The sequence below is a fragment of the Nicotiana tomentosiformis genome, chromosome 1 (genome assembly GCF_000390325.3).
Source record: "Nicotiana tomentosiformis chromosome 1, ASM39032v3, whole genome shotgun sequence".
Taxonomy (NCBI): domain Eukaryota; kingdom Viridiplantae; phylum Streptophyta; class Magnoliopsida; order Solanales; family Solanaceae; genus Nicotiana; species Nicotiana tomentosiformis.
The window spans coordinates 32,000,911-32,027,775 of NC_090812.1; the positions used below are offsets into that span (position 1 = coordinate 32,000,911).

Below are 26,865 nucleotides of genomic sequence, written 5' to 3' on the forward strand. Positions count from 1 at the left end.
CCCCAATTTTTATCATGAAGAATTAACCCAAATAGTCGCTCACCTAATCTTTTAAACTAAAAATAGCCGGCGGATTTATAATATATGTATAATTCATAGATAATATATGCATAATTATGTATCATCAATGTATAATCTATGTATACCGCTAGAAAAAGTAAACATTGAATATGGCCGGCTATTTGTGTAACAATCCCTTATACCATTTATGGCTCAAAGATTGGGCCATAAAAGCATTAGGGCCTACTAAAAGCCTTTTAGTGTTATGCAGCCCAAATATTAATTTTTTTTATTTTTTATTTTTTAACTTTTAAGCAGCCAAAAGATTTCTTTTCAAATAAAGTAATCCGCCCAGGAGTTACAAAATAAAGGCACAAATAAATATAATCTTAAATGAGACGTTTCCATTCATTTGCGGCTATGAATTCGACCGTTAGAACCCAGATATCCGTTGGCAACAAAAGTCAAGACACCTTTTTCCTTGTATACTTCTGCTGCATGTAGAAACTCAGCACCAATCCCCTACTCCCAAGTGCCAACAACCCCTCCCCCAACAACACACACTATCTTGAGTCTTGACTTCCACTTCGGAGACAAAAGGGAGTTTGAGGAGCGTAGAGAAAGAAGAGACCCACACTTCTCTTTTCGTTGGGTTAAGAAGTGAAAGCGAAAATGGTAGCAAGAACCCCACCAAAGTTGCAGCTTCACAAGAAAATGGTGCTGCCTCCTCCTCTTAACCCCATTCTTCTTAGAGAAACTCTTAACAAGGTTGGTGGTGTCCTTCATTATTACAAGCAAGAACAAAAAAAAAAAGAAGAACCTTTTCTTCTTTGTTTATTACTTGTTCCCCACTCCTCTCCACATCAATGACGCTCCTCCTCTTCTTTTGATCTTTTTTTTTTTTGAAAAAACTTGTTATCTTATGTTTCAAAAGTGAATAAGGAAATCTATTGAAGTATCAGTGCTGGGTATTTCTTACTTTTGTGAATTGGGTTCTTTTTTGTTGAGTTATAAGAGCTCAATTCTGTCAACTAGGGATTTTTTTAAGTCCCTGTTAGTAAGATCCTTTGATTTCATACTGAATTCTGAGAAATGAGTTCTCATTTGTATCTGAGTTTTTTTTCTTTTGGGTGGAGGAATGGGTCTTTCTTTTGGACTTATAAAGTTCAATTGGATGTACTAATAATTTCTTCAATGTAGCGTAATTTTATGGTGTCTCAGATACTAAAGCTTTCATCTTTCTATGGTGTCTTCTCTTTCTGAAAAATTTGTCTTTCTTATTGACTTCCCTCAGTATTATTATGGGTGTCAGACTCATCATTTTGATTAATCATTGGGATCTTCTGGTTTCAGATAATAAAATATTTTGATCTCAGTCATGGCTCTTTGCTGTTTCTGAAATTTACTTTCCCCCCCTCAAATTTTGGAAATACTAAAAAGATCATCTTTTTGCTAGAAAGGTGTTGAAAATTGCAAAACTTTAGCTGATTTTGTGAGGTGATTTTGGTTGAAGGTGGACAAGTGTATGGCTCGATTGCAAGAGCTTCAGTACACAGTTACAGGTGGTAATAAGGTTATTTCCGGTGTAACTCTCAGTCCTCGTAGCACCAGAGGCTATTTGAAGACTAGCCTCAGATGCAAACAAGAATCTTTGAGGTACCCAGAAATCAGAATACTAACTCCTTATGATTTTTGTACCTTTTTTTCTTTTTACAGTTTGATTAATGTCTTCTTAACTTCTCTAACCCAATTCTCTGTACTAATTCAAAAGGATCAAGAATGCTACTTCGCGTAAATCTCCTCCAGGGAAATTGCCCACAAATGCAGGTAACTTTCTGTCTTTTATAATTAGTGACTTGTGATTTTGGTTTCCAAAATTGTATCAATATTTTGTGACTTGGTGGAAGCAGGTGAATGGCGTCGAATGTCATTACCAGCAATGCTTCTGGGAGAGACAGTGGCTGAAATTAAACAGGCAAGTCAATTTGCTAGAGAAATAGTGGAAGCAGTAGGATCCAAGGGAACAAAACCAGACCCTAAAACTCCACTCACACACTGGAAAAACCAGAAGCCAAGCCCCGAAAACTCTGAGCTCCGATCACGTAGAAAGAGAGAGAAACAGGTAACCTTGCAATCAATGCGGTCTGAGTCCGATACACCATCAAAACAGCAACGAGCAAAATCGCGAATAAACTTCAAGGTTTCTCCATTGCAGAAGAGTGAATGTGAGAAAGAAGATTGCAAGTACGTTGCAAATAGAATTTCCCCTAGGAATAGGCCATGGGTGAAAAAAACTGTTCTTTTCCCAAACCCATTGTTCCATTCATCACCAACTTCACAGCAGCAGAAACTCACCAAAACAAAGTCTCCAATGATTGTAAGAAACCGACGAACACCCCATAAGTTCTTGGTGAAGTCCCCGCTCAAGGCGTCAACGTCGTTTCTAGTGAAAAACAGAAGCCCTCAAAAACTTTCTGTATCTTCTCCTACCAGAGTAACAAGTTTGAGCACTAAGTTGTTGGTGAAGTCCCCTCCTAAGTTTCAAGTGAAAATCAGGAGTCCTCCAAAATTTTCGACATCTCCTACAAGAGCAACAAGTTTGAGCAAGAGGTCTCCAAAGATGTCTACAGCTGCCAAATTGAGAAGGTCATTTTCTCCATCAAGATTGGCAAACAAGCTAGCTTCTTCACCCTCCAAATTGAGGTCATTTTCGCCATCAAGATTGGCAAGTAGGTTAGCTTCACCGTTAAAGAGCAAAAAATCTGTACAGAAGATTGACGGGATGAAGATGATGATGAGTGGACTCAAACAGAGACAACGAGCTTCAACCACATCAATGCAATTCTCAGTTCAGGGAATGTAAATGAGCGTGATCATGGTTTGTGCTTGAAATTTGATATTTTCTTAATGTCCTTGTTAAAACGGTACAACAAGAGTACTTTTCCCTTTTTCGATCCCTTCTATTACTTTTAAAGATTGTATAATTTGATTTGTGAACTTATGAGGTACTTCCTCAATAATGTACATAATAATGGTTTTCTGACGAATGAAATTTACTTTCAGTGTATAGTTTGGCTAGGTTCAGCCTATCATTTCGTGAACCTCTTAAAATGAATGATTAACTGCATACATTCTCATAGGCTTAAGAAAATGGCATGCTTTTGCGCAGAAGATAAAAGCTATGGAAACCAAGGAAATAAAGGTCGAAGCTACAGCTCCAAATTGAGAGAATGGCAATCCTGAAAAGGAGCTTATGCATCAAGGATGACGACTAATACTGTCTTTCTCCTCAAAAGCTTCGTATGAGTTTGGTACGCTAATGCTTACACAGGAAGTATCTATTTTTATACAATAATCTATATCAAGAAAAGTATCATCCTTGGATGGATTGCTATTAGTGGAAAGGTCAGTAATCTGGAAAATCTTCAACTTTTTAACTTCTTATAGGAAAAATTTAATCATCTAGTAAAATGAAAAAGAAACATTAGTTAGAACAGAGGAATATGTTAGTCTACTTGGGAAGAGTTTCATTTGAGATGACTTTACATAGTGGACTAGAGTTTTGTGCTATGAGAAAGCTACTTCAGAACTTCTGAGATGAGAATCTGATGATGGTGTGATCTTATGAGGATTGTTCAAACTTAGAATGTGGGAGCGAGTTGCAGATAGAGGTAAAATATACTATTTCTCTTGCTATACAAAGCTGGTAGCTTTCAAGAGAGAGTTTAACTTCTATACACTGATCGGATTTTTATACTATCATGTCACTTAAAGATAACGACAAGGTAACCGTCCATAAAAGATGGATTAGTAAACTAAAAAATAAAGCAGGTTACCTGTTACAGTAGTTTAAAATACCCTGACAGTGTAAAAATATTTTATGTAACTAAGTGAATTTTCCTAGTACAATCAGTAATGTTCCACCTGTACATCAATCTCATATCATCCAATATTCAGTCAGTTGCAGCTACTTTTCCCGGACACTTGGTGCGTACCCCAGCATCTCATATGCTGCAGAGTGCAGACCATTTATAAGGACTTTGGTAACATAGCATAACGTTGACAGTCTGTGTCTTAAATAACATTTCCCCTATGGTCCATGTGATAACTTCAGTATTGCATAGCATTTGAGGTGGTAGTCTCTGTTAAACTTGCAAGTTTTTCCACACAAGGTGGTCTCCTAGGAGGATTTTCATGATTTAGAACCAGTCTACATGTTTGGTTGAGGCCTTAGGTTGCTTCTTGGGCTTTTGGTAGCGATTGTTCTCAAATCGGGCTTTTACAATTAGCGAATAAAGTAAGTCTGCTTCTGCTGATGTATCATAAGGTGTGCTCATGATGCTACAAAATAGAAAACCTCACAAAATTAATGATAAAAAGAAAAGGACAGGAACAGCAGCAAAAAAAAGTAAAAAAAATTAAAATACAATTCCAACGGCTTGAAGCCACGAAGAGAACACTGTTATAACATACAGATGCTATCCCATGTAAACAAATCTATAAACTTCTTTTCGTTTTGGGATTCTTCTTGTTGGAAAGTTTGCCTTCTTCCATTTTTTACAAAAGCAGGATGAACATTGAGTCGAGCAGTAAAAATACCTGCCAAGTAGCTCTTCAAGAATTATTCTTTGAGAAGGTGTAACATAATGTATGCAACTCTTGGGGCATTGACCAGCTGCAAGCTGGACTTGATAATCTTCACCATGTCCTGAATATATACAACTTTTGGTTCACTAGATAGATAAACCCTTCTTTTAATCGGCCAAACAAAAAACTATAGATAATTGTCTTTCACTATTTGCTAATTGCTATGTTTCCTTTTATTCACTGAAAAAACATTATTTTTCACTAGAAATCTTTTCCTGTTAGCAGGCTAATTTTCTGATGATAGTAGCAAGGGCCAAGGAGTTCAGTATTTAGTACTCCACTACTATATGACCTTGAGAAATAGCGCGTGCAGTTCCCATTAAAGAGGAAAAAGTGAATGCATGAGGCGCTTTCTCAACGCATGAAAACGGACATCCTGCATATATCATGAAAAAAAGAGATCAGGAACTATGCAAATTCTGACAGTTAAGTGAATGTGCTTCCAAAAGACAGTCTACAGGAAGAATCACTTGCTGGCTACGACAGATTTTTGAAGTTGTTACCTTTTCCAATGCAAACTGTCTCGTTAACAAATAGATCAAATGCTTCACATTCTGGTTGATCAAATGGATCCAAGCATTCCCTGTGGAACTCAAACAGTAAATATGACAAATATTTATTACCTGAAGGACCACTACTCCAAAAGAAGAAGAAAAAGTAGAGGAATGCTGTAGCAATTATCATTAGATTGAGTTGTGACAATTCAACTGAATGGAATTTCAGGATTTCGTATAGCCCCAATTTACCTTTCAATGATCTCTGACTTGGTGAAGTTAGACAACATCTGCTTTCATTTCAAACGATAGAAGTCAGCTATCATTTGAGAAAGAAAATTTAAGCAACCAAAAGATAGCATCCTGATTTGGCATTTCCTCTATAAATCTAATAGGCCTTATATTATATTCTTAGGTTTTATGAAACAGTTTGGACTTTGGAACCAAATCTTATAACTTAGGACAGAGTATCCTTAAATTGCTTTCCATTAAACCAGTTTATTAAACCTGAAAAAACTGGTATCTAGCTGCAGCTTTTCTATCTTACTGCCTGCATATTACTCGCTTGATATCATAATAAATTCTTGCTTATACTTTGGAATTTTCTGCATGTTCTACAACTCAAAGCTAACTAATGTTGAGTAACAAGCATGAGACCAAAATGGATGATTTGTTTGATCTTAGGACAATTTACCTCATAGGCTTGAATGACTCGTCGAATCATTTTATCTGAACTATCCCCATCTCTCCTTACATCAGGATGAAACTTCTTAACCTGTGTCCATTAATTATTAAACCAAACGAAAAAAATCATCACTAGCAGTTTTTAAGTATGCTTGCAAGCACAACAACAACAACAACAACAACAACAACAACGACGACCCGGTAGAGAGGTTGTTTCCGATACAACAACGACCCAGTATAATCCCACTAGTAGGGTCTGGGGAGGGTAGTGTGTACAGAGGGTCCCTCCCTCCAAGAACTACTCACCTTGCTCTTGGGGTGACTCGAACTCACAACCTCTTGGTTGGAAGTGGAGGGTGCTTACCACTAAAGCAACCCAATCTTGTACAGAAAAGTAAAAAAGACAAACTTTTTTTTTTCAGAAAGCAAAGGAAAAAACAGGACAATAGACATGGATTCTTGAATGGTTTATCCAAAAATGCAAAATTTGTAGTAGTACCTTATTCCGGAAAGCGGATTTCAGCTCATGAGCAGAGCAATTAGGAGCAACACCAAGAATATCATATGCCAAAGAAGCATTGAGGGGTTCTTCATCACCATAATTCTGACCATAACACTTGGCTTTCAAAGAAGAAGAAAGGGAAGCAAAGTGGTGGGTAGAAGTTAAAGGAAAAGAAGAGGTTGATGGAAACTCAGGAGTTGTTGGAAATAAAGCTGAAGTTCCAATTACACTATTTTTGTTGAACAGAGATGAGCAATATTCCATCTTTCTTGATCATTTATGGGGAAAAAAAGAAAAAGGCAATATGGGGTTGTGTAAGAGATATTCTGTCTCCATATTGTAGCCATTCAAGTGGTCCTTCTTCGCCTATGAGATTAGTGGTGAGGTTTATTTCCAAAAAATCAAGTCGCTGTCCTTTTTATTTTTTTATTTTTCTGCCTAAATAGGCAATTATGGATATTGTGAAGAATTTTGTCCTTTTAAAAGAAACTTAAAAAGCGGAAAAATTAGATACACTTTTTAATACTCCATCAAATTTGTATTTCCTGTTAAGCTGACTTTTCTTATTGTTTTCATGTAGTAATTAGGATAAAGGTTGTTTAGCTTTCAGGGTGGGTTCGGTACTAAGGAAATGAAAAAAATAAGTAATTCCCACACATATTTTCTAGTGTTTAATAAATAATAAAAACATATCACGTGACAAATTTACTAACTTTTGGGTGGGGGGAGGGAGTATTGTAGGGGCAGGGGATAGGGCAGCGCGGAGGGTGTCAAGAGAAGAAATTTATGATTTAAAAAGGTTAAACAGGATTTTTGCAATAATAGCCCGTGTACGTACTCGTCACCTCACGTACACGGCGCCCACACACCAAATAATATCAAGATATCCTAAGGGAAAAGTCCCCAATACAAGGTTAGGCAAGCCACTTACGGTTCCGTCGGTGAAAAATTTCGGGTCGTGAGGGTGAGAGAGTGAAAACCAACAATTGGGAATGACATGGGAGAGTTTCAAAAAATTGATCCCTAATTAGAGGAAAATGTAATTTTAAGGAATATATTTTCAAATCATTTAAGACAATCAAATATAGAAAAATTTAAGAATATTCTTTGAAAAATATTTTTGTCCATACCAACACACCATTAATATCAATTTTGGATACTTTATGTGAGTTGAATAATCAATCCGAGTATTAGCTTGTTTGGTCAAGTTTTTTTTCGGCCAAAAATATTTTTTAAATTAAGTAGTCAAACATAAATTGTTTCTCACCAGAAATATTTTTTTGATAAGTTCATTTTAAAAGTTTGGCCAAACATACTATCTTTGTAATTGACTCCAGTAAATAAGCTATTCATAGGAACACAAATATTAATGCTAGTCTTTGCCATCCATCTCCCGCTAGTCAGATCAATTGCATAAAGTAAAAGTTAACTGTTATGCTAGGACAGCAGCGAAGCTGAATCAGAATGTAGCCACATCAACATAAATGGATAACCAACGTCCAACTACATTACTAATGATTTTAAGTTCTCTGTGTTTTCAAAATACTTTTTTATACTCTCAGATTATTTTCAATGTAAACTAACATAATATCACCAATAGTGTAATTTTTTTTTGAAGTCAATGCTTATTAAATCCATTACTAATTACTGTAACCTTACGTGATAAAACTTTTAAAAGACCAAATTAAATCATAGGAGTAGTACTTCCTTTTTATCTCATGCATTGAGTGTCTCTAGAATCTAGATTATGAAAGTCGACTTGTATTTGTATTAGACTAGTGCCTTGTCAATATAAGCAATGAATAACTTGGTAAATGACATCTTTGCAATGATTAATCCAAAAGAGCAACGGCTCTAACAAAGAGGATCAAAGGCAAAGGGGCGGTGAGTCAAAAAAAAAAATCCTCTATTATGGTATTGTTCTATATAAACAGGAACCAAACAACTTAAAGCAATATACTTTAAACTTATCATCTCTATCACTTTAAGATTATCTCAAAATGGAATCACGGAAAGTCTGTCTTACAGTACTTGTTTACTTCGTTCAATCCTTTCCTATACTTGTTCCAGTTGAAGCCATTAATACTGCATCTTTACCTCTCACAAACACTAGTGAAGCCAAATTAAGATGTGTTGAGAGTGAGAAGAAAGCCCTATTAAGAGTCGAGCAAAGTCTCACAGTCACAGATCCCTCAGACCGATTGGCTTCTTGGGTTGGCAAAGAGTGCTGCATTTGGGAAGGTGTTTCTTGTGACATACAAACTGGTAATGTAATCAAGCTTGATCTCAAGGATACATCAAACAATTGCTATTTGAAGAAAGTGGGATATTTGATTTCAGGCAATCCTTCATCATGATTGGGTGGCAAGATAAGTCCTGCTTTAGTAGACTTGCAACACTTGAGTATTTAGACTTTGGTGGAAATGACTTCCAAGGACTTGCCACTCCCAGTTTCTTGGGTTCTCTTGAAAAATTATATTATCTTAACCTCCGTCTTTCGTCTGGTAACAACCCAGCCCGTTAGTGATATTGTACGCTTTGCGCTTAGGCCCTCAAGGGTTTAAAACGCGTCAGTAGGGTCTAAGACTTGTTAACTTATATACCCAACATCCCTCTTGTGTTTTGCCGATGTAGGACTCTGTATAAAGTCTGGGGTATTACATACACCCCCTCTTATGGACTCAGCGTCCTCGCTGAGGTTTGCCTCACCGCATGAGATTCGCCTGGACTCAGTACTGAGATTTACCCCGCCTAACCGGGATTTGCCTAAATTCAGTTGAACTCTGACCCACCATCGGTAAGGCTGACACAAGAGTGACTCTGATACTATCTGTAACAACCTAGACTTTAGACAGAGTCCCACATCGGTAAAATACAAGAGAGATGCTGGGTATATAAGTTAACAAGCCTTAAACTCTAGTGATACATTTTAAACATATGAGGGCCTAGGCCCAGAGCGGATAATATCACTAGCGGGTTGGACTGTTAAACATCTCTTATTGGTATTCCTCCTTTATTTTGAAATCTATCAAACTTACAATATTTAAGAAGCCTATTTGCATAGAGTCATTGAAGGCCTAAGATCGAATGTCGAGTGGGGTAAACTCTGTATTTTGTGGGAGTTGTATCTAAAGCAGAATAAAATTAATGGAGACGTAAGTCGAGTAGTGGACGGGCTGTCTAGCTGCAGCAATATGACCATAGAAGTCTTAAGATTTTCTGAAAATCAGTTGACAGGTGTTTACCGGAAAAATCGGATAACGTTAGATTTGTATATGGTTCTAAGGATATGCGATACAATTCGATATAAATCGCGTAGAGAAATGGAAATATGTGTATTGTTGGCTGTAAGAATGAAAATAATAAGCAAAAAGAATGAATAAGTAAAACAAGCACAAGTGGATAACTATCAATATAAGAAATAATCTTTTTCCGGCCTCCCATAACTTACAAGGATTTTTCCTTTTATAGAAGAGAGTCATTACAAAAATAATAAAATAAAATATATAGTGGAAGGCCCATGATGACTTGTCTCTTCCTTGATTCCCGCCAAGATTCTCTCTCTTGGTGTGGTTGCAACAGCTCTTATCTGTGAGCTCGATACTAGCTCAAACTCGTTACTGGGTCGGGCCCTTCGGTCTTGGATTGAGTTCGACCTTCGAGATGGGCGTCGCGTATTTCCGACCTCGAAGCAGTGCCTTACGGATCGATTCGGTCACGGGCTCGATAGGATTATCGAGCCGCCTCCTCGAGCGACCTTCGGGCTCGAGGTTTGTTAGTACCGACCTCAGAGCTCACTCCCAAAATCTCATTCCGACATTTTAACACTCGAACTCGATCGAACATAGAAAGGCCAAAATCTATTTTGACCGTATACAGATAGTCCCCTCATTTTTCGAAAAAAGGATGTGGCGAGAAACGATATGATTTTCCAGCAGCTCGATCAGATATACACTGATGTTTTTATCGATCCCGACCATGACGTATGTAATGCTCGATCATCTTATGCGTCTTTACAGTCCCCGACTTTATCAAGGATACCCGAATTTTTTCTTCCCCTGTGGGAATTGCCAGTTACCTTCGGTCCTTGATGACCGGAGAAGATCAATTAGTGATGAATGCGGTGGGGGCCGCCTGTCTTTTCAACGAGGCCCAACATGCTTTGAATCGGGTAACTTTTGATGGCATTTTCGCCGCTTCTTTTACACAGTTGTAGGTAATACTAATGTTTCTCCTTTTGTTTGCAGGCTTCGATGTTGCATCACGAGGCTTTTCTCTGAATCAGAGAGGAGCATGATGCCGAGGTTTGGAGCCTCACTGAGAATAGTGACTCGTACAAGCTTCTTAAAAAACACTTCAAGCAGATTTGACAGCGGCTCGGGAAGAGCATGAGGAGATGGCTGAGCAGGTATTCCGAATTTTCTATGATAGTGAATATGAAAAAGAGATAACCACTAATGATCCGATTCTGCAGGTTCGGCAGAGGATCGAGAAGATTGGACGGCTTAATTCACAGATAGATGCGCTGCTGACCGAGGCAGAAGAATTTAAAAGGTGTATGGATAACCTTGTCTCAAAAAAAGGAAGCCATCGAAGCTCAGTTGGAGCTGTCCGATGCCCAACTTTGATTTGCGAAAGAAAATGCTTTGGGGCTAATCGAAAAGATGAAAGAGCTTCAGCATCGGTTGGATTTGGCCACTTTAGATAAAGCAGATTTGGCCAAAGCTCTCGAAGTGGCCAGATCTGAAGTGGTCGAGGCCAACAAAAGAGCCGATGCCAAAGTGGCTCAGTTCAGGATCGATGTCGAAGTTAATCAAGCCAAAGCAGCGGGCATGGTCGAACATGCAAAGTGAAAGGCTCAGAGAGAGGCTCTCGAAGGGGTCAAAGCTCAGGGCTTCGATATTGGTGCCGAGATTGAAGTCGCCAGGGCGGAGGAGAACAGATCTCGGAGGTTGGCCTTTCCTGAGGAGGAATCCGATGACTCGAGGGAGTCTGAACATGAGGACGATGCCGAGAATACGGCCTCCGATGAAGATTGAGTCATTTAGGGCCTTAGGTCAATCGCTGCGTTCTTGTGATAACGCTATCGGTTTTTGGATAAAGAACTTCCTTTTGGAAGAGTAGCCGCCTCTGTGCAAAACATTAGTAAATACAAATCTTTCTTGTTTTTGAAGAGAGGCCTTTCAAACTAAATAGATAGTTTGAATTTAAATCTCTGTTGCCTTCGGGCCTCGTGAGTAGTCCCCTTTGCTTTATCGGGCTCGAGCGTCCTTCAGCTTAAATAGTCAAGTGCCTGTTTTAATTCGAAGAAATGAGTAGTTTTGCTCGAAATAATTTAGCCCGTAGGCGTAATAGTCGAGCGAGTGATTTCTCGAACTTGAAATAAAGGTAGCCCGTAGGCTTAGCAGTCGAGTGAATGATTCAAACTTGATGCAATGTAGCCCACATGCGTAATAGTTAAAGTAGCCCGTAGGCTTAATGGTCGAGTGAGTGATTTCTTGAACTCAAAATAAAGGTAGCCTGTAGGCTTGACAGTCGAGCGAATGATTCGAACTCGATGCAATGTAGCCCGTAGGCGTAATAGTCAAAGTAGCCCGTAGGCTTAATGGTCGAGTGAGTGATTGCTCGAACTCAAAATAAAGGTAGCCCATAGGCTTGGCAGTTGAGCAAATGATTCGAACTCGATGTAATATAGCCCGTAGGCGTAATAGTCAAAGTAGCCCGTAGGCTTAATGGTCGAATGAGTGATTGCTCGAACTCGAAATAAAGGTAGCCCGTAGGCTTGGCAGTCGAGCGAATGATTCAAACTCGATGCAATGTAGCCCGTAGGCGTAATAGTCTAAGTAGCCCGTAGGCTTAATGGTCGAGTGGGTGATTGCTCGAACTCGTAATAAAGGCAGCCTGTAGGCTTGGCAGTCGAGCGAATAATTCGAACTCGATGCAATGTAGCCCGTAGGTGTAATAGTCAAAGTAGTCCGTATGCTTAATGGTCGAGTGAGTGATTGCTCGAACTCAAAATAAAGGTAGCCTGTAGGCTTGGCAGTCGAGCGAATGATTCGAACTCGATGCAATGTATCCCGTAGGCGTAATAGTCTAAGTAGCTCGTAGGCTTAATGGTCGAGTGAGTGATTGCTCGAACTCGTAATAAAGGCAGCCCGTAGGCTTGGCAGTCGAGCAAATGATTCGAACTCGATGCAATGTAGCCCATAGGCGTAATAGTCAAAGTAGTCCATAGGCTTAATGGTCGAGTGAGTGATTGCTCGAACTCGAAATAAAGGTAGCCTGTAGGCTTGGCAGTCGAGCGAATGATTCAAACTCGATGCAATATATCCCGTAGGCGTAATAGTCTAAGTAGCCTGTAGGCTTAATGGTCGAGTGAGTGATTGCTCGAACTCGTAATAAAGGCAGCCCATAGGCTTGGCAGTCGAGCGAATGATTCGAACTCGATGCAATGTAGCCCGTAGGCATAATAGTCTAAGTAGCCCATAGGCTTAATGGTCGAGTGGGTGATTGCTCGAACTCGTAATAAAGGCAGCCCATAGGCTTGGCAGTCGAGCGAGTGATTCGAACTCGATGCAATGTAGTCCGTAGGCGTAATAGTCAAAGTAGTCCGTAGGCTTAATGGTCGAGTGAGTGATTGCTCGAACTCGAAATAAAGGTAGCCCGTAGGCTTGGCAGTCGAGCGAATGATTCAAACTCGATGCAATGTAGGCCGTAGGCATAATAGTCTAAGTAGCCTGTAGGCTTAATTGTCGAGTGAGTGATTGCTCGAACTCAAAATAAAGGTAGCCCGTAGGCTTGGCAGTCGAGCAAATGATTCGAACTCGATCCTGTTTGCATAATAAATCTTGAACATAGAATATCGGTAAAGAAGAGAGCTTTCTTTGCAAGTCATTATACATGGGTTCATGTTTTGCGTCAGAGCTCGGGCCAACTATATAAGCATGGTTCGTTTTGACCGTTTGGCCCTTACAACGTTTCCCGTTGAGACACTGTTTGTCATGAAATAACGAAGTAACTTCCTTTGCACCGAACTTGATAATCATCACAGATGCGTTTAATGATAAAGTCACCCTGTGTACGAGGTTGATTTTAAAGAGGCCTCAGATACTCAGCAGTAGTATCGTTTCTGCTATATGGCTGGTATCGATCTCTGATCGACTTTTGCTTTTTCGTAATGGACGTAGAAATCAACTAGTCATCTTCGACTCTTATTTTGGATTGATACCGATTGTGCACATCGGTCCAAGCAATAGCTAGGTACTCGATCAGATTTTGCTTTAGCCGCCGTGAAGCCCTCGAGCTCCGCTCATTTAGACCTTGAGTTAAAGCTTGAACAACCCAATTGTCTGTGACTGGTGGCAGATCCATTCGTTCCATTTGAAAACGAGCTACGAACTCCCTTAGCATCTCGTTATCCTTTTGTATTATCTTGAACAGGTCCGACTTTCTGGTTTCGACCTTTATGGCTCCGGCATGTGCTTTTACGAAGCAATCTGCAAGCATAGCAAAAGAATCAATAGAGTTAGATGGTAAATTATGATACCATATCATTGCCCCCTTTGACAGGGTTTCACCGAATTTTTTTAATAATACAGATTCGATCTCATCATCTTCCAAATCATTACCCTTGATGGCATACGTGTAAGAAGTGACGTGCTCGTTGGGGTCGGTCGTTCCGTTATATTTGGGTATTTCCGGCATACGGAATTTTTTGGGGATTGGTTTTGGGTCTGCACTCGAGGGAAAAGGCTTTTGAATGAATTTTTTTGAATCTAGCCCTTTTATCATTGGTGGAGCCCCCGGGATCTGGTCGATCCTGGAATTATATGTTTCTACTTTTTTATCATTGGCCTCGACTTGTTTTGTGAGTTCCTCGAGCAATTTAGTGATTTCGGGAGTAGTCCCCGATTCTTGCTCATTTGACTTCTCTATGGCTGGTTCTGTTCTGTGGGTGACTTCTCGAAGCGGATTGGGCTCTGGCCTGCTTTGTACCTGAGTTTGGCTCTGTAACTGAGCTATCGCTATTTGCTGGGCTTGTAACATCTCGAAGATCATCCGTAAGCTGACTCCGATCTCCTCCACGTTATAGGTGTCTCGAGCTACGGATCGAGTACCGCCCTGAATGCTTCTTTCCGGTTTGGAACGCCGATTCGCCTCTAGAGCTATTTGTGAATTGACATCCAATGGTACTTCGGCTCGAATTTCGGGTGCTTCGATTCGAGCCTCAGTGCCTTCATCGAGTGGCCTTCTGGCCCCGGGTGCCAAGTTATTGGTTTCATCTTGAAGGCCGGCTTCGTGGTCGATAGGTGAAGCCATTGCTGATTTGAAGTTGCAAACTGGCGTGTACTTTAGATTTATATCAAACGATCACTGTTACCCTTAGCCCCACGGTGGGCGCCAAACTGTTTACCGGAAAAATCGGATAACGTTAGATTTGTATATTGTTCTAAGGATATGCGATACAATTCGATATAAATCGCGTAGAGAAATAAAAATATGTGTATTGTTTGCTGTAAGAATGAAAATAATAAGCAAAAAGAATGAATAAGTAAAACAAGCACAAGGGGATAACTATCAATATAAGAAATGATCTTTTTCCGGCATCCCATAACTTACAAGGATTTTCCCTTTTATAGAAGAGGGTCATTACAAAAATAATAAAATAAAACATATAGTGGAAGGCCCATGATGACTTGTCTCTTCCTTGATTCCCGCCAAGATTCTCTCTCTTGGTGTGGTTGCAACAGCTCTTGTCTGTGAGCTCGATACTAGCTCGAACTCGTTACTGGGTCGGGCCCTTCGGTCTTGGATCGAGTTAGACCTTCGAGATGGACGTCGCACATTTCCGACCTCGAAGCAGTGCCTTGCGGATCGATTCGGTCACGGGCTCGATAGGATTATCGAGCCGCCTCCTCGAGCTACCTTCGGGCTCGAGGTTTGTTAGTACCGATCTCAGAGCTCACTCCCAAAATCTCATTCCGACTTTTTAACACTCGAACTCGATCGAACGTAGGAAGACCGAAATCTATTTTGACCGTATACAACGGGCAATTGCCAAATTCATTAGGACATCATTTCTTTTAACCCGATATCAGGCACGATTCCAGCAACTATTGAGCATCTGTCAAGGTTGGAAATCTTGGACTTGGGACAGAATCAACGAAAGGGAGCCTTACCTGAGAGTATTTTTAGTTTTTCTGAATTAACTCATTTGGACCTTGCAGCAAATGCTTTGGAAGGCAATCTTTTACAAAGTCACTTTGCAAAACTCCATCAATTGAGCAGTGAATGGATTCCTCCATTTAGCCTCACATATATTGAGCTTAGAAAATGCGGTTTGGGCCCCAAGTTACCGACATGGCTGAAAACTCAAAAGCAACTTCACACTATTATTATCTCTAGTGACTCCATTTCAGATCCTATACCTCCTTGGATTTGGACATTGTGCTCACAATTGCGATTTCTTGATCTATCAGATAACAAGATAGGTGGAAATCTTCCAAGATTAGTCAATTTTCCATCATTCCAAATTAACTGGAGAGCGGACTTCTATTTTAGTTACCAATATGGTGTCATGCATGGTGGACTTAAGTTCCAATTAGGGCTGTCCATAAAAATCCGAAAAACCGAAAATCGAACCAAATCGATCAAAAAACCGATACTTTTTAGGTTTGGTTTGGTTTTGGTTTTAAATTTTAAAAATCGATCAAATTTGGTTTGGTTTTGGTTTTAATAAAAAAATAACCGAAAAAACCGAACCAAACCGACTATAAAAGAAGCTATTTAAATTTATTATCACACCTATATATATGTATATTTTTATATAAAGTTTCTAAAATTTTATGGTACATATTAGTCATTTGTAGTTTTAGTCTAGTTCTTTGCTATTATAATAATCTAATTCTATGCCTTCTAGTTTGATTGATAGTTTTCTTTTGCTAAGTACAAGAATTTATTTTACGTTAAAAATAATCGATTTTTAATTGAGTACTTAAATTTTTCATCATTATTTGAGTCAATTATCATCAATATATCTTGGTAAATAATAGATTTCTCAAAGAATAATTGGTTTGATAGCGTTACATTAAAAATGTAGTCGCCGCAATATGTGTTTGGTAGTGTATATCTCATATTTAAGAAAAAATCGATAAATAACCGAAAAAACCGAAAAACCGACAAAAACCGAATCAATAAAAAACCGACTTAATTGGTTTGGTTCCAATATTTGAAAAATCGACTTACTTGATTTTGTTTCTTTTTAGGAAAAAACCGACCCAAACCGAACCATGAACACCCCTAGTTCCAATAGTTTCCATGGTCGGCCAAATGTAACGCATTTGAATCTTGCAAACAACTTGTTTCAGGATCTATACTATTAAACATTGGTCATGTTATGACAAAACTTCAAGTTTTAGATCTTTCTGGGAATGCTTTTATAGGACTTATACCATATTCCATAACAAGAGTGAAGCGACTATTGAGATTGGACCTTTTAGACAATCATTTGTCAGGAAAGATCCCTGATTCGTGGTATGATTTGCAACAACTTCAGGTCATAGATTTGTCAGGAAACAATCTTTCAGGTAGTATTCCTCCTTCTATTAGAGCATAAGTTAATCACCTAACCTTAGCTTCTGATACAACATGGGAGATGGTCCCCGCCTCCCATTTCATACCAAAATTCCCCACTTTCCAACTCATACAACAACAAATCAGCCAAATCCAACCCCCTTAGGTCCCAATCAGATTCCACAAAATAAATTAATACCCCAAACCCAGGGAGATCTGAACCATGGGCCACAAGATCTGCAGCATAAAGGTGCAAAAAGGGATGACCCGTTAGTCTTAGAACAGATCCAAACGGGAGTTCCCTCTACTTTTAGTTCTTCTCAATTAGTAACTTAACAAGAAGACTCATATGTAGATGCACTTCGAAACCGACCTTCAGAGACTCAAAGTCAAATACGACTCATACCGAGGCCATATGAGCTCGTTCAAGGAAAATCAGTTGTAGTATTCACAGAGGAAGAGGACGAGCTTCTCGCTGCTACATGCAAATGGACCATTGTTGGTAAATTCCTCAGAACAAGACCTTCAATCGAATTCATTAGAGATGAGTTTGCAAGGATCTTTCCTGGAAGAGGAAAAATTCGTATTGGAGCTAAAGATATGCAACACGTATTCATTGATTTTGACAACATGGATGATCATATGGATATATATGCCAGACCTTTCTTGCAATTTGGGGATCATATAATGAAAATTTATAAATGGACTAAGAAGTTTAAAGCGGGTGTTGAAACAACCTTTGCCCCTATCTAGATTAACCTTCCAGATTTACCTTGGCATTACTATTAATGGGCTGCTTTGTACAGGATTTTAGAACCAGTGGGAATGCCTCTAATCATGGATAAGGCCACCCTCTCAAAGACGAGGCCTACTACTGTAAAAGTTAGGGTTGAGATTGACCTAGCTAAGCCTATGATTAACGAGGTATTAGTTGAAATAAGGAAGAATGATGGTAGCTTGGAAGCGATTGTGCAGAAAGTGGAGTATGAGACCTTTCCTGCTTATTGCTTTTATTGTAAAGTTCGGGGTCATAGTGATGATAGATACAGGGTCCAACATCCTGAATTGAGGAAGGGAGCAGCAACCTCGGATAAGCCTAAAAAGGAGACAGGAACCTATTTAGGGATTCAGGGTCTGGCCATCAAATCCAACAAAAAAAAGGAACATACACCAATGCAGGTGGATACGCCAAAAAGCCAACTAGTGCCTCCAATTGTACCTGGGAACCCAACCGATCGGGAGATTCGAGCTGTCAGTGTAGGAGAAGGCAGAGGAAAGTTTACTAGGGATGAAGGTTGGAAGGAAGTTGCAAGAAGAAAGGTAAAAGACTAAAAAAACAGAAGGAATGAAGCCTCCAATAATAGTGCAAAAGAATCCAACTTGATCCAAAATTCTAAATTGAATGGAGGATCTCAATATTTTAGAAGGAAAAATGGTCAAAATGTCATTACTGTCAATCACAATGATAGTGGGCAGCAAATTAGCATGTATGTTACAATTAATGGGAGCATGGTAACTGGACAAAAGCCTTCACAACCTCGAAAGACGACCAACTAGACAAAGAAAGGACCTCTAGGAAAAAAGCAGTGAAGCCTTTATTCAAGGAGATTCAGAGAACTGGTGGGAATGTGAAGCAAAGGAAGGAGACTGTTCTCCCTGCCACAGAAGACCACTATCAAAATATGCAGGAATCTATGCTTCAAGTCAACTAGGAGGAGATGAGTGTGATTCGAAAGAAGAAGAAACGTTTTGCCACCACTATAAGCATCCCAGATGAGGTTAGATGGATGGATGAGGAGGAAAATAACTACAGAATGGTAAGTCTAGGTAAAATGTTTGGCTTGGATCCTGAGCTTTCAGCTAGGATTGCTGCAAGGAAGGCTAAGGAGAAGGAGAAGGAGAAGGAGAAGGAAGCCTTAGGTGGTGAACCAACATTTCATGATGCTCCTAGTGTTCAATGTTTGGTTAACTCTCAGAATGATGACTATGAGCAACTCACTCAAAATGATGAACATGCAGATCCTAGAGGGGGCATCACCAGTATCACTAATCCTTGTTCCAACAATGGTGAGGAAGATATCCGAGATAACTGTATAAACATGAATATTAATGATGTTGATATGGAGGCTCTCTCAGAAGAATTGGAGAACTCCAAATCAGATGATGAACAACACAGACGGGCCAAGCAAATAATTGAAGATAATAGTAATTATGCCAACTAAGTGCGCAAAAGTGTTATCTATTTCAACAATCTGTCTCCTAGAGAGGTAATGAGCTCAAATGTTAGGAGAGCTGTAATGTTCCTGAAAGGAGGCAAAAGAAACAACAAATTAGAGACAAATGGTCTAATCTGTGATATTTCTCATGATTAGTACAATCTCATGGAATATTAGAGGTATAGGCTCCCAAGGAGCTTGTGAAAGACTCAAAATTCTCATACAACAATACAAATTACCATTTGTAATTCTACAAGAGCCAATGGTGAATGCCAGGAAGATTGACAGATATAAAAGGATACTGGGATATCAATCTTATTTTTCAAATTGTGCCAACAAGATTTGGATATTTTGGTCCTCTGACTATGTGATAGAGATTCTGGAGGATAGAGAACAATACGTTCTCTTGCCGATTTCTAACTCTGTAGGTACTCAACCCTTTTACATTTCTGCTGTCTATGCAAAGTGTGATGAGACTTTGAGATGTCGCTTATGGGAGGAGATTAGAGATGTAGCCAGTTGGGTTAATGGTCCATGTGGGGGTGGTGGGTGACTTTAATGTTGTTTCATGTGAGGAGGAGAAGAAAGGAGGAAGACCTTTCAGAGTTGAAGACAGTTTAGATTTTATGGCTTGTTTGTCTCACTGTGGACTTCAGGATGCTAGATATTGTGGCTCTCAGTTCACCTGGAGTGACAACAGGGATCCTCCTAATACTATTTGGGAGAGGTTGGACTGGCTGGTATACAATGCATAATGGTTTGATTCATTTGGGAGCACAGTCATCACCCATCTATCTAGGTCTTGCTCTGACCATGCTCCATTACTAATATCTGCGGTCAACACTAGCTCTGATTTTATAAAGTATTTTAAATTTCTCAATATATGGGTAGAACATGAGGAGTACTTGGGGAAAATTCAACAAGCCTGGTCAGAAGAAGTTTTTGGCAATCCTTTGTATATTTTTCATCAGAAGCTTAAGAAAGTGTGCTCTACTCTCAGTGCTTGGTCTAGACAAGCTTTTGGTGATATATATATGAAGAACCAAAGATGCTTGAATCTCTCATAAGAAGTTTGGATGAGGTAGTGATCTCTGATCCATCTCCTGAATGCAGAATGCACTTATCTAAAGCAAGAGCGGAATTTACCAGATTTTTGAAGTTGCAAGACTCAATTCTAAGGCAGAAGGAAAAAGTTAAATGGTTGACAGAGGGTGATGATAACACAACTTTCTTTCATGTTGTAATCAAGGATAGAAAGAAGAAATTAAACATCTAAAGGATCAGAGATGATAATGACAATCTTATGGAAGGTATGAAAGGCGTGGTAGGGACAACAATAAGATTCTTTCAACAACTATTTGGTGCTGAAATAACCATTGAAGATCTTACCATGCTGGATATGGTGAAGAGAACTGTTACTAAAGAGGATAATGCTTTTTCTCACTGAAATACCAACCACTGAGGAGGTTAAAACATGTGTCTTCATGTTGGATGTTGATAGTGCACTTGGACATGCTGGTCTTACTGGCAGGTTCTACCAAAGTGCCTAGTCTATTATTGCTGAAATTGTGTTTAATGCCGTAGTAGCCTTTTTTGATGGAGCTCAGTTACCTAGATTTTTCACTCACACATGTCTAGTAATGCTTCCAAAGGTGGAATCCCCTCAAACATTCTCAGACATTAGGCCTATTAGTTTGTGCAATGTGTCTAGTAGGATTATTTCTAAGCTCTTAAATGCTAGATTGAGTACCCTGTTGCCTAGAATCATTTCATATAATCAGAGTGAATTTGTTAAAGGTAGAGCCATAAATGAGAATATTTTGTTGGCTCAAGAGATTGTGAATGATATTGGTAAACCTATTGAGGGGAGCAATGTGGTTATGAAATTAGACATGGCAAAAGCATATGATAGAGTATCATGGTCTTTTCTCTGCCTCATGCTGAGAAAATTGGGTTTTGCTGAGAGTTGGATTGACATTATTCATAGATATATTTCAAACAATTGGTACACAGTAATTGTGAATCGGATTAGGCACGGATTTTTTTAAATCTGGGAGAGGGCTCAGACAAGGCGATTCTCTCTCCCCATCTCTTTTTGTTTTGAGTGCTGAGTTGTTATCCCTATTATTGAATGAACTCCGGAATCACAGAGGGTACAGAGGTTTCTATATGAGTAGTCATGGTCCACAAATCAACCATCTCGCCTTTGCCGATGATATTATTTTATTTTGCAATGGTGGAAAAACTACTCTACAGCTGATCCAAGCAATATTAGCAACATATGAACAAGTTTCTGGGCAGAAGATCAATAAATCTAAATGTAGTTTCTCAGTGGCTTCTTCTGCAACACAAAGATCCATTCGCAGGATTGAGGAAATAACAGAGATGAGACATGAACCCCTTCCTATCAATTACCTCGGTTGTCCTATATATTCTGGTAGAAAAAAGTTATCTACCTTTGCAGGGATGGTTAGCAAGGTGATTAACAAGATCAAAGGATGGAATTTAAAGCTACTTTCTTCTGGAGGCAGTGCAGTTCTTATCAAACATGTTCTATTAGCCCTGAATGTCCATACATTGGCTGCAGTTCATCCAACCAAGGGTACTATCGCTACAATTGAGAGGTACTTAGCTAGTTTCTTTTGGTCTGGGCAAGAGACTAGCGACAGATACCATTGGTCCGCATGGTCCAAACTTTGTTTTCCATATGAAAAGGGAGGGGCTAATTTTAGAAAGTTGAAGGATGTCTGCAAATCCTTCACAACAAAGCAATGGTGGAGGTTGAGAACTACAAACTCCTTATGGTCTCAATTTGTCAAAGCCAAATATTGTAGAATCTATCATCCACTGATTAGTCAATGGACAGCCGGCAAAACCCATAATTGGCAGGCTATGTGCAAATTGAAATATGAAGTAGAGCAGAATATCTTATGGAGAGTTGGGAGAGGTAATAGCAGCTTTTGGTATGATAATTGGATCAATTTTGGTCCTTTGTCTTTCAGCTTAGGCGAAGATGTCGGGTATGACAATACCAAGGTTAATGAAGTATATAGGGATGGAGTATGGGACTGATTTTGCTTACATATTTCGCCACCTGAAGTTGTTAAAACTTTGGTAGCCTCTGTTCAGATCACAATTGGCCAAGAAGAGGATGATACTCCAATCTGGATAATTACTACTTCAGGAAAATTCAGTGTGGCCTCTGCTTGGAATGCATTAAGACAAAGAAAGGATCCTGCTCCGTTTGACTCTAAGTTATGGCATAAAGATGTCCCATTTAAGATGTCTTTCTTGGCTTGGAGAGCTACCCATGGAAAAATCGCAACAGATGAAAGGATCACGAGGTTTGGGATTTTCTTAGCCTCTAAATGTTGTTGTTGCCTTTCTCCCGGAATGATCCCAGGCGAGGAAACGTGTGAACACTTATTTTGTCAGGGGCAGTTTGCACAACAAGTGTGGGCGATTTTTGCTGGAATAGTTAGAATAGCTCATATGAACATCCCCTTAAGAACTCTGTTTGCTAACTATTGAAATCATAAATACATAAACTCTATTGGTGCATTTGTTTTCCAGATTATGCCTCCTATTGTTGTATGGGAGTTGTGGAGGTCAAGGTGTTGTAGTAAATACGAAATGAAGAGGCCATCAGTGGCAAGATCCAAGTGCCTTATCACTTTTAACATTGCCCATTTAGTTAACTCTCATTTTGGGAACCTAACTGTTAACAATAATTGGGAAGATATATGTAAACTCTTTGACTACTCTCTGGTTGACAGATGCATAACTGAGGTTAAGTGGCTTAAACCACCTTTGCTCTTTGTTAAGTTAAACCGTGATGGTAGTTGTGTTAATGGGAATTGTGGAGGTGGTGGGGTGGTTAGAGACAGTTGTGGTAAAATACTTACGGCTTATGCTATACTAATGGGTCAAGGGACAAGTAACTTAGCAGAAGCATAGGCCCTTCTTTTTGGCCTAAAATGGTGCGTTCAATAAGGATATGGACTGATTATTGGTGAAACTGATTCCTTGCTACTTCACAACTGCATTCAAGGCATATGTTCCACACCATGGAGAATCAACAATGCTGTTATGGAGGTAAAAATGCTGGTTGAACAAAAGGATCTAATCATTAGACATTGTTTTAGAGAAGCAAATCAAGTTACGGACAAGATGGCTTCTCTAAGTCACCAATTATCTGAAGTGTATATTTTCACTTATTTTGATACATTGCCACGACAGGTCAAAGGGCTTCTAAATATAGATAGATGGCAAATTTCAGCATTCCGAGTCAAGAAGAGAAGACCAAGTACCATAGTGTATGAACCACCATGAGTTCTCAACTTCATTACCAATTGACATGTTGGTGTGGAGATAATCCCATCAATTCCGTACTTATTGTATGAATTTGTTGTGTCAAATCCTCAATCAATATAGAAGGCCATGCTATACCCTCCTTCTTCAAATTGTATCTTTTGCATTGGAATGGTAATAAAATCGTGACTTGAGTTTTAAAAAAAAAGTTAATCACCTACTACTTTACTGCTTTGACCGATTCTTTAGCTAGTAGTTAGGATTTTGTTAGTCCTTTATTTTCTCTAATAAATCTCCTTATTCAAGGAGTTTGTTCAGCAAGTAGTTTAGTCTTTCTTTTCCAGAGGAGTTAGTTTAGGGAATTAGTTTTTCACTCTTGTATTTAAAGGTTGCTTTGATTCAATAAATATATCAGCTTTTTGTGCTTCTCTTGTTATTTTATGGTATCAGAGCCTCAACAAACTCTAACGAGTAAGATACTACCCTTTTTCTCTCCCACCCACCTTCCATAAATGGCCAACACTACTGGAATTGTTAATGCTGATAACAATAGTGGTTCAATGGCCATCCAATTTAATCGTACATCACAGTTGCCAACCCTATACTTATCCCAAATACAAAAACCAACACTCAAAGAAAAAATACCGTCTCCTCTTCCTATGCTCCAACAGAATCTGCAACTACAGGTATGTCTTCTACTTCTCCTCCTACAAATTCTGTTGTTCCTCCTGATCTTAATGATACCCAATCCTATACCTTGTTGCCATCCCCAACAATTATTATAAGAAATTCAAATGTCTCATTTGCTCCACAATCACTACGTAAATTATCACCACTCCCTTCCTCAACACCTATATATTCTCAACAACCATTCACCTTAGTCCCACAGCCTCAATCACATTTTTTCCAATTGTATGCAGTCGCATAACGACAAAAATGACATCAATTGACCAAACTACTATTGCTTGTACCACTGCCTCAACTCCACAACCCTCACAACTTTCCCCCGAACCCCTTCCAGTTACATAACCACAACAACTGTCTCTCCCTCATCTAATTCGTGTTGTGACTCGTTCACAGAACAACATTCACAAACCAAAAACAATCCTTGATTTCATGGCTCACTTATCCCCCACCATCACCCCTACAAGTTTTAAACAAGCTAACAAACACCCAGATTGGCAGAGAGCAATGAATAGTGAATTGGATGCATTATTGAATAATCAGACATGGGAATGGTACCACATGACCCAACAAAAAATATTGTTTCTTGAAAGTGGTTATACATGTTAAAGAAAAAAACCTATGGGACAATCGATCGCTATAAGGCTCGTCTTATTACAAAAGGGTTTACACAATGCCCTGGAATTGACTTTCATGCCACATTTAGTCCGGTTGTCAAACCGACTACTGTGCGCTTGGTGATTTTGATTGCTGTCCAACATAATTAGCTCATACGTCAGCTTGACGTCAACAACGCATTCTTGCAGGGTCACCTAGAAAAAGAAGTCCACATGGTACAACCTCCGAATTTTGAAGACGATCAGTTCCCCTCACATATATTTCGCCTAAAGAAAGCTATATACAGACTCAAAGCAAGCTCCTCGGGCCTGGTGCAATAAACTTAAGATGTTCCTTCTCTATTTGGGATTTGTCAAGTCCGAATCTAATGCATTGCTTTTCATTCGCAAAGTGTCGAACAATGTGTTGTAATTGCTGGTTTATGTCGACGGCATCATCATCACCGGGATCCATAGCTCATATGTAAATCATGCAATCTATTGTCTTGCTGACTGTTTTTCCATTAAGGATTTCGGAAACCTTAACTTTTTTCTTGGAGTTGAGGTGCCTCGTGTTGTACATGGAATTACTTTATTACAGTCCAATTACATTAGTGAAATCCTCTCTGAAGAAAATATGAAAGACTGCAATTCCGCAAAAACTCTAATGAGTTCCAGTGAAGTGCTTAAACAAAATGATGGAGTGGAACCAACTGATGCTACTCGCTACAGGAGAGTTCTTGCAAAACTACAGTACTTGTCGTTCACTCTTCCAGACATAAGTTTCTCTGTGAACAAATTGTCATAATTTATGCATTCACCATCTAAAGTACACTCGAAAGCACTCAAACGAGTACTCATGTAACGATCTGATTAGTCGTTTTGAGCTCTAGCATGTCGTTTGGTGGTTTGAGGCCTTGAGTAGCTTCACTTCATGTATTATGACTTGTATGTGTGGTCGGAATTGAAATTGGGGAAGTTCGGGATTGATTTGGAAAGAAAATTCAAATTTCAGAAGCTTTAAGTTGGAAGAATTGACTAAGATTTAACTTTTGAGTAAACCACCTCGGAATCAATATTTGAAGGTTCCAATAGGTTTGTATGATAATTTTGTACTTGGGCGTATGTTCGGGTTGAATATCAGATCACCCGGGAGCATTTCGGCACTTATTATGAAAGGTTGGTGTTTTAAAGTTTAAGAAATTCTTAAGTTTGACTTGAAGTGGATTTTAATATTATCGATGTCCGTTTGGGATTCCGAACCTTGGAATAGGTTTGTATTGTGATTTATGACTTGTGCGCAAAGTTTGGCATCATTCCGGAATGTTTTGATATGAATCGGGCGCGTTCGTCAAAGTTTGAAGGTTGGAAAGTTGAAAGAAAGGTTTTGGCCGTCGATTTGTATTTTTGATATTGTTTGACGTGGTTTAAGGCTTCGACTAAGTTCGTATTGTACTTTGGGATGTATTGGTATGTTTGGACGGGGTCCCGGGGGCCTCGTATGCCAATCGGATTGAAAACAGATCGAGTTTGGACTTGGGAGAAGTGCTGAGGCAGCTGGGATCTGGTGCAATCGCACCTGCGTGGAAAGGGCCGTAGGTGCGAGACCGTAGAAGCTTCCCAGGAGTCGCAGAAGCGGTAGGGAAAGAGCTGGATGGGATTCGCAGGTGCGAGAAATATGCCGCACCTGCGGATTCGCAGATACGGACGGAGGAGCGCAGAAGCGGAAGTGGCCTGGGCTGGTCGATCGCAGGTGCGTGTGCTTTAGCGCACCTGCGGAGCCGTAGGTGCGGAAGGTTGTTCGAGCTAGGGAGACCGCAGATGCGGGTGATTTCCACAGAAGCGGATGCGCATTTGCGATTGAGGGCATGCAGAAGCGGAAAGCTGGCACCTTGGGGGAAGCCGCATCTACGAGGTGGCTCCCGCAGAAGCGGCTACTAGTGTGAGAGGTCGCTGGGCAGTGTGTTCTTTTAAGAATGGGATTTGGCCCATTTTCTTTCATTTTCACTTGGTTGGGGCAATTTTGGAGAGCTTAAAGAGGATATTTTCACCAACCAACATAAGGTAAGAAATTTTCACCTATTACAAGTTAAATACATGGGTTGTATATGGAATTAAACATGAAAATTAGTAAAAATTTGGGATTTTTGTAGAAAACC

General features: G+C 39.5%; 2 protein-coding genes across 3 annotated transcripts; one reads left to right on the forward strand and one right to left on the reverse strand.

Moving 5' to 3' along the window:
- Nucleotides 1-388: 388 nt before the first annotated feature.
- On the forward strand, nucleotides 389-3,350 carry LOC104085764 (microtubule-binding protein TANGLED). Of its 2 annotated transcripts, XM_033653303.2 has the most exons (5): nucleotides 389-768; nucleotides 1,514-1,656; nucleotides 1,772-1,827; nucleotides 1,911-2,878; nucleotides 3,170-3,350. In XM_033653303.2, the coding sequence occupies exons 1-4, from the start codon at nucleotides 673-675 to the stop codon at nucleotides 2,861-2,863; spliced, it is 1,248 nt and encodes a 415-aa protein (XP_033509194.1). In that variant the 5' UTR covers nucleotides 389-672; the 3' UTR covers nucleotides 2,864-2,878; nucleotides 3,170-3,350. The 2 variants fall into 2 exon arrangements, with proteins under 2 accessions (XP_033509194.1, XP_009588180.1); XM_009589885.4 differs by lacking the exon at nucleotides 3,170-3,350 and having other exon boundaries at nucleotides 392-768; nucleotides 1,911-3,067.
- Nucleotides 3,351-3,792: 442 nt separating this feature from the next.
- LOC104085765 (chaperone protein dnaJ C76, chloroplastic) lies at nucleotides 3,793-6,667 on the reverse strand. Its single transcript, XM_009589888.4, has 7 exons — nucleotides 6,325-6,667; nucleotides 5,836-5,916; nucleotides 5,394-5,431; nucleotides 5,151-5,230; nucleotides 4,940-5,023; nucleotides 4,600-4,708; nucleotides 3,793-4,341 (listed from the first exon to the last, which is right to left on the reverse strand). Exons 1-7 carry the CDS (start codon nucleotides 6,589-6,591, stop codon nucleotides 4,200-4,202), a joined length of 801 nt encoding a protein of 266 aa, XP_009588183.1. The 5' UTR covers nucleotides 6,592-6,667; the 3' UTR covers nucleotides 3,793-4,199.
- Between the last annotated feature and the right edge of the window lie 20,198 nt (nucleotides 6,668-26,865).

Excerpts from the sequence above, each read along its gene's own strand:
- LOC104085765 (XM_009589888.4), bottom strand. The coding sequence starts at position 6,591 with ATGGAATATTGCTCATCTCTGTTCAACAAAAATAGTGTAATTGGAACT. Across the intron at positions 5,432-5,835 it reads GAGTCATTCAAGCCTATGAG|ATGTTGTCTAACTTCACCAA; the intron begins GTAAATTGTCCT and ends AAATGAAAGCAG. Across the intron at positions 5,231-5,393 it reads AAGTCAGAGATCATTGAAAG|GGAATGCTTGGATCCATTTG; the intron begins GTAAATTGGGGC and ends TGAGTTCCACAG.
- LOC104085764 (XM_033653303.2), top strand. The coding sequence starts at position 673 with ATGGTAGCAAGAACCCCACCAAAGTTGCAGCTTCACAAGAAAATGGTG. Across the intron at positions 769-1,513 it reads TTAGAGAAACTCTTAACAAG|GTGGACAAGTGTATGGCTCG; the intron begins GTTGGTGGTGTC and ends TTTTGGTTGAAG. Across the intron at positions 1,828-1,910 it reads GAAATTGCCCACAAATGCAG|GTGAATGGCGTCGAATGTCA; the intron begins GTAACTTTCTGT and ends TGGTGGAAGCAG.